The sequence below is a fragment of the Microtus pennsylvanicus genome, chromosome 3 (genome assembly GCF_037038515.1).
Source record: "Microtus pennsylvanicus isolate mMicPen1 chromosome 3, mMicPen1.hap1, whole genome shotgun sequence".
Taxonomy (NCBI): Eukaryota; Metazoa; Chordata; class Mammalia; order Rodentia; family Cricetidae; genus Microtus; species Microtus pennsylvanicus.
In genome coordinates this window covers 118,454,567-118,461,448 of record NC_134581.1, presented here as the reverse complement: position 1 = coordinate 118,461,448, position 6,882 = coordinate 118,454,567, and the positions used below count along the sequence as shown (strand labels likewise).

At 46.1% G+C, this 6,882-nt stretch overlaps 1 protein-coding gene across 2 annotated transcripts in view; it reads left to right on the top strand.

The window, feature by feature from the left end:
* Nucleotides 1-2,845: 2,845 nt before the first annotated feature.
* Nucleotides 2,846-6,882, top strand: part of Runx1t1 (RUNX1 partner transcriptional co-repressor 1) — a 145,698-nt gene continuing 141,661 nt past the window's right edge. The window contains exon 1 of one of the 2 annotated variants that reach the window (XM_075966940.1): nucleotides 2,846-3,038. In XM_075966940.1, coding sequence (XP_075823055.1) covers nucleotides 3,011-3,038 — 28 coding nt within the window. In that variant the 5' untranslated portion in view covers nucleotides 2,846-3,010. The remainder of the gene's footprint in view (nucleotides 3,039-6,882) is intronic. The other variant, XM_075966936.1, reaches the window with a different exon arrangement.

Genomic DNA, 6,882 nt, shown 5'->3' with positions numbered 1-6,882 from the left:
GTTCTGATAGGAGGTCTTCTTCTCTCTGTGTGTGTCTCCTTAGATTGGCCAGAAAGAATGTATCAATAAATGAAGGAATCTTTCACTGTGCTTTAGATACTACATGACAGTGCACCCTGGGCAGGGGCTAAAGTAAGCGAATATATTGTAGACTTACTGTTTCAGGTGCCTCTCTCTCCCACCACCCTTCAGGCACCCAGCAGCTGCTCCCCTCCCACACACCTAATATGCCTTATTTTCCTATGTTCAATACCGTGCTCGAGTTACCTATAGTTACTCTTTGCTACAGATCGCAAAATTAGGAAGTAATTCAAGGATAGCTCTAAAGAATAATATCTTTATATTTAATAGAATTCAGGTCTTTCCAGGGGGTGGCATGTGGGTTTCAGGAATGCCCAGAGTCATTCTTCTCCCTTCAACTCAGGTATGTATGTTCTTTAGCTTCTGCTAGTAAAATTGATTTTTTAAACCTTAGATTTAATGATATACTCCAATAGAAATCCAACTCAAGCAAAGGAATTTTTCTAAAGAGAAGAATAGAAAATAACCTATTTTTTAAAATATGACTAGCAAAAGGAAGGCCCTGCAAGGTCGGAGGAAACCTATAGAGCATCCTTTGTGTATGAGAAATTGGTCTGACTCCCCGCAAGTGGCTTTCCTTTGATTTGCATGTTCAGAGTTTCCAGGATAATTTCCAATTTACACAGGCACAGTGTAGAGAAGGAAGAAGAAAGGCCATGATTTGTATGTTTTACCCCTACCCCCGAGACATTTTTATAAATTTATGTGAAATTAATGCAATTTATTTTAAGTTTAAAAATGCAACTTAAGAACTTACGTTATTCTACAAGAATCATTCCTGAGACACACTCTACTCTCTTAATTTTAAATAACAATGAGTATAAAATTCTAGAATCCAAATAACTCATTTTCATCTTCGAGGACAGAAGAGAATGCAAGCATTAGGGCAACAGAGTCTCAACATGTTTCTGATTCCCTTAAGAATACATGGTAAGCATTGACATAATTTCCCACGTAAATGAATCAAACTAACACGTACACAAAATTTTACATTTTAAGGTTATTAATACTTCAAGATCTGAAAGTGTGGTAGGGGAAAAAACCCTAATGTAGAAATTATTACAGACTACATGCCTGGAGAAAATGGGAGACTTAGATGAAGAGCAAAATAGCATCAAATACTAAACCAATGTTGTAATTCATTAATTCATTATAATTCATTAGACAAATGTCCCAAGGAGAGGGCAGAATGAACAATGATTGTTTTCGGGAAATGAATTGCTAAAAATGAGTAGAGTCTGCAAAGACCCGCTCTGGAGGCCCAGCTGGGCTTAAAAGGGTGTATGTGTTAGGGAGGGGAGGAGGCTTTCAGCCACTGTTAAATGTTTGAAACACCACTTTAGAAAATAAAACCACGAATGTCTCATCAGTTCTTATGACATCAGGCTGACTCTGGCTTGCATGCCTTTTCCCCTCTTTTGCAAAGATGAGATCTTTAAAGCATGCACAGTGGACGTTTTACATTGATTTAGGCCAGTTGGAGAAAACACGGTTCAGTGTAGGGTTTCAAACCGTTCCACTAAATACAATAACATTTGCAGTCATGGCACCGTTCCATAATAATTTTAAAAGATTTCATTTTACTTATCATTGCAAGCCATTATCTGATCATATTTGACCTACATATTAATATTTTCATTACCATTCAAGCCCATTTTTTTTTCTGTACAAATTGTCAGCACTCTTCACAGAGATATTATTTATTTATTCTGGAAATATCTGGAATTCTTTCACCCTACGTTTTCCTTAGGGACTCTATCCCTCTCTCTAAAGTATTGATATTAATATCTGGGGGAGGGGAACACATCCAATAAAAAACGAGGGAGAAAAAGAGGTCCCTCTTAATGGTATACTACAGGAGAAGTAGAAAAACAAAGGGGGAAAAGAAATGATAATTGTTTTCTCTAAGGCTATTATCTAATGCGAAAGCAAATAGTCGGTCTGGAAATCAGCTAACAGAAGGGGATTAGAGAGATCTGAGAGTGGCTTGATTTCTAGCTGAGCTGTCTCTGCAGCCAGTGATGAGACACAGACAGGGCAGCTAGGAGCGCTCCAGATGGCCAGGGAAAGTGGTCGTCTTGGGTTACTGCAGGGCACTGGGGCCACCAACACATCCCCAGCCAGGGAAAGCATCCTCAGGGAGCCAGTCCCACGTCCAGCCTGGACCAGAGAGGGCGAGGCCAGGAGTCAGGCCTCCGGCCCGCCAGCGCACCCCTGCGAGCCGGGTCTGCCCATTGTTAACATATACTTGACCTCCGTGACCCCCTCACGACACAGATGTCTCCCACCTCCACCCCTCCCAGTCACCCCCCCCCCAGCCCCCCGCACCTGGTCGCGGCTGCGCCGCCGCCTCCCTCCCGAGCGGCCACGGCGCCCCCGGGTGCGGGTGCGCGCCGCAGCCGGCCTGGTGCGGGCGCTGTGGGCGCTGTGCGCTGCGCGAGGCGCTCCTGCTCCCCGGCGGACGCCCGGACGCCCTGCAGATAAATGCAGTCGCCTTCCTCGAGAGCGAGCGAGGGCGGGCGAAGAGGACGCAGACGCCGCCTGTGACAGCGGCAATCCCCTGCGCCCCACATCACATTTGTCTGCCACAGCAGCAACAACAGAGGAGCGAGCGAGCGAGCGAGCAGGAGAGCGGAGGGAGGGAGCGAGGCGGGAGGAGGGGAGCTGAGCTCGGCGCGCGCCGGGCTCCGCGTCGCAGGCTGCGTCTGGCTGGCGTCCGCCACCCCGGGCTCGTCGCCCCGCTGCTCGCTGTGCGACGCGGCCGCGGGTGCTCGGCAAAGAGCAGGCGGCCTCCGGGGGAGCGCGCGTGGGCGAGTGGCCGCGGACACTCTGGCCTCGCAAGGGGAGCCACGCCGCGCCCTGGTCCTCTGGCCCCGCGGGCCGCCCCCGACCGCTGGAACTTTTATTTGCAGCTGGGAGCCCGCGGCGGATGGTGGGACTCTCAGGCCCTGTGCAGTGTAAGTGCCTCCGGCGGGCGGGCTGGGTCGGCGGGCGGACGAGCGGGCGAGCGGGTGGCGGGGACCGGCCTCGGGCTGGGACTGTTAATTACCATTGCGATGACCGTCAGCTTCGTTTGGATTAATTCGACCGAGAAGCTGGCTCTGGGCTGAACTTGACGCTCAGCTATAGTAGGACTGCGTAGCAGGGCAAAGAAGAGCATCGCGGTTTCTGGAGTCTGCGATGACACTGAACTTCGCGGACAAACCAAGACAGAATTTTCCCTCTTTTTATTTCTTTTTCTTTCTGTCCTTTTTTTTTAAACATTAGGAATTTTAAACATTCCTTCATTCTCTTTTTATTTTATTTAATTTTTTTTCATGAAGAGATTAGAAAGATGAGCATGTCTCCTTCGACTAAACAACTGGACTAGGTGCCCACGGTGTGTTTGGCAGGTGGCTCCACACCCTCACCGTGGGTTTTTAAAACTGGAAACGAAAGGCTGGTTCTCATGCTGGGCACCTTAGTTCTAGGAGCAAGACGAAGAATCCTGACTTGGTACCGGACTGCCACTTGGGTAGGGATCCTCTTAGCTGCATCCCGGCTCTGTGTTCCCCCGCCTGACAACTTTCTCCTTATCCTTGGGTATCCGCGGGTGCTTTGATGGGAAACCCCCGAAAAGAACGTGCAGGCAGCTTCTCGGAGCCAAGCCTCTTGCCAAAGGCAAGTCCTGAGCTTCGCAGCCGGGGACACCTGGGCAGCATTGCCTTTGCGGTACTTCAGTGCACCGCTGGCCCAGTCACCCTGGCCCTCCGGGTGTTTCCTTCGCAGTCCCGACAGGGTTACGCCTGCCTGTTCAGAGCCCAGAGAAGAATGTAGTGCTCCGTAGCTCCCGCCGGGCGGAATCCAGACCCGAGCTTTAGCAGGAGAATTTATTACGTTTTGCAGAAATCCCTCAAGGAAAGTTCCTGGGGCTAGTGGATTCCTGGGACCCGCCGTTTACCATCAAGGCGAATCTAGAAGGTCCAGGTTGGTTGGCATGTTTACACCCGCTCCCCGGGTGAACCTTAGCCTGCCTGGGGTGATTTAAGCAAATACGGTTAGGTCGGCATAAGGCATTTAAGCCCGGCTTTTGAAACTGTTTTTTCTTTCTTCTTTCTTTGTTTTTTTGCAAGCTTTGTAAGCTTTGGAAAAGTTTTGAGTGTTTTGATTCCGGGCAGTAGGATGTGAACCAGGACTGTTACTAAAAATAGCCGCATTCCCTCCCCCTCTTCCCCCTAGGCTGTTAGAGCTCGGAGGATTTGGCCAGAGCCCTGGAGCGCTCTGCCTTCCTAGCCCCTTGCAAAGAGGAGAGCAGAAATCGTTTGAATTTGGCTTTCCTTCAGAACTGGGCACCACAAATCCCAGCGTGCCCCAGCGTGACTGGTGCTTCCTGGGAAAATGCACAGAATGAAGGTTGAAAGGAATTATCTAGTATTCTCTGGGAAGAGCCCCAAAGCCAAGGAGTGAAGACCAGGGGAGCTGGAGAGGCCACTCCAGACCAACTTCATGTCCTTAATGTAACTCTGAGCCCTCTTGAATTTTTAACTTCTCTTCCCTTAATTAATCTGCCCAGGGCCTGTATATAAATGGCTGTCCACAGCTGCTGCAAATTGATTTATCTCCCGATAAAGGTCGGGTTGCTGACCAAAGCATTCTTTATACCTTCTGTGAGAACTAAAATGTGTTTTACAGGATTCCGCCCCCCCCCCCCCAGTCTCCTCTTCCACATCTGTACCGTTTTTTAGTGCACTCAGTGTCTCTTATTATCATTCCCCTCCTTTCCATAGATCTGGGTCTATGCCCAGGGAATCCACACTCCCCAGAATACAAATCGAGCAGCTTCTCCTTGATGAACGGTTTGTTAACGTTAGGGGCCTCCTTTTAGCTTATGGTAGCACTCTGCCTTGACCACGCAAGTGTCCAGCTTCCCTGCTCACCAGTTCCTTAGAAAGGGTCAGCACACACTATTGTTTCTTAAGCCTCCAGAGCCTCGGTTTTTGTGTTTATGTCAGTTTTTTGGTGTTTATTCCCACTGCTACTTATTTCTCCCATATTAATTCTTAAAGTGCTGTCTAGTTTTAGCACTGTGGTGGCTGTCAACGAAGAGAGAGAGATGGGCTACGTGGTTTCATTTTCTTTTTCCTATTGTTTTTTTAAAGAGCTGCAAGAGTCTCATATGCTGTTAACTAGAATCTCAGTTTGATCCACGTTGTTTATGTTTATTTAATTTTCCAGCCAGAATAGGTATTCAGAAAGCCACACTGTTCCCTTATTATACTGCATTTTGCATGTGATGTTTTATTAATTGATTCTTTAGAAGACAGAATCCCAGCAAAATCGCCAAGGAATCATTCTGGGTACATGGAAATTGACGGGGTTTTAGCTAAGCCCACGCTTAGAGAAGAACTTCATGAACTTCGTATTAAATACATTTGTTTAACCATTAATTACAAACTGTGTAGATGGCATCCCCTTTATTTGAAAAACTAGGAATTGTGTGGGAGAATTTCAGCCTGCGATTTTGCCGGTGTCTGGTTCTCATCTGATAAAAACAGCAGTGAGAGCACCTGGATTTTTTTTTCCCTCCATTATTTGGACAACTGCAAGCAGACCAGAAGCCTCTGAGATGATATTTTTCTTTGTTGACTAGGTCTGTTTCACCACCAGGACCTGCTAATAAAGACTCGGTTTTTAAAATGGTCTCTGAAAGGACCTTCCTAATAAGAAGGATTCTGCCTTCAGCACAGTGGAAGCTGCACTATTAAGTGACAAGTTCCTGGAAAGAGCAGGACAGCAACCTCTGAGCTCTGGACTACACCTTTGTAACACTTACCCAATCCTTCTTAAGCATTGCCCTTGATGTTAGCCTCAGCAGTGAGATTTCCCATCGAGGTGTTAGCCTAAATATTTTGGGGTAAACTCTAAAAATTGTAAAGACCCTCACAAATGTCAGGTGCCGTTATAATTTATTTTATTGTAAAATAGAGGCTTATCCCCCACACCCTTTTCTTTCTTTCTTTTTTTTTTTTTTAAACATTGAAAGGGGATCACGAGAAAGCAATGCTTCCATTAAGAATGCTGGTCAGTGGTTGTCAGTTTAGGACATTCTTCACTGTCAAATCCTGTTTCTCACTTCTTTGATATGAACATCAGCTGACAGGCCCTGAATGCAAAGCCTTCTTCATTGAGGTTTTATGCAGGCAACATAGCCCTCCATAGCAAAGCAGTCTGAAAAATTGGCACCTGCACAATTTGCATGTGAAAAAACCCAAGTCAGTTGCATTTTGCTGGAGTCTATTACTGTAAGTTATGTAAGTGCAAAAGGCTATTTATTTGTTGATGTTTGGCCGTCTAAAGGTTATTTATTATATGGATACCTTATTAATCATTTGGTGATCTTTGGTCGTTATTGATAGCAAAAGCAGGACAAACTGAGTTTTTGATTTGTAAAGTTATTTTTTTATGAGGTGGGGTCATTTAAGCCATGAGCTTACAAAAGTCATTTAGATTCAGTTAAAATTTTTAAATGTGCTTTGGAAGAAGGCTTTGAGAACAATCTGCTAAAAGTTGAGTGCATGCACGCAGTTAGGCTAACAGGAGTACCGGTTGACAGCAGTACAGCATTTTAATAGTTATGGACTTCAGAACCAGTTCAAAGTCCCCAAGACCATAGACAAACATTTCAAACTTCTAAACTATGTGTGTGGGGAGGTGCTGTTTCCACTCATTTTGCTTGTTAAATTGTAGTTGTTACCTATATGACCTCTTCAGAATTGTATTTGACCCCCTTTGTATAAACCAACAGACACATGTTAAACCAAC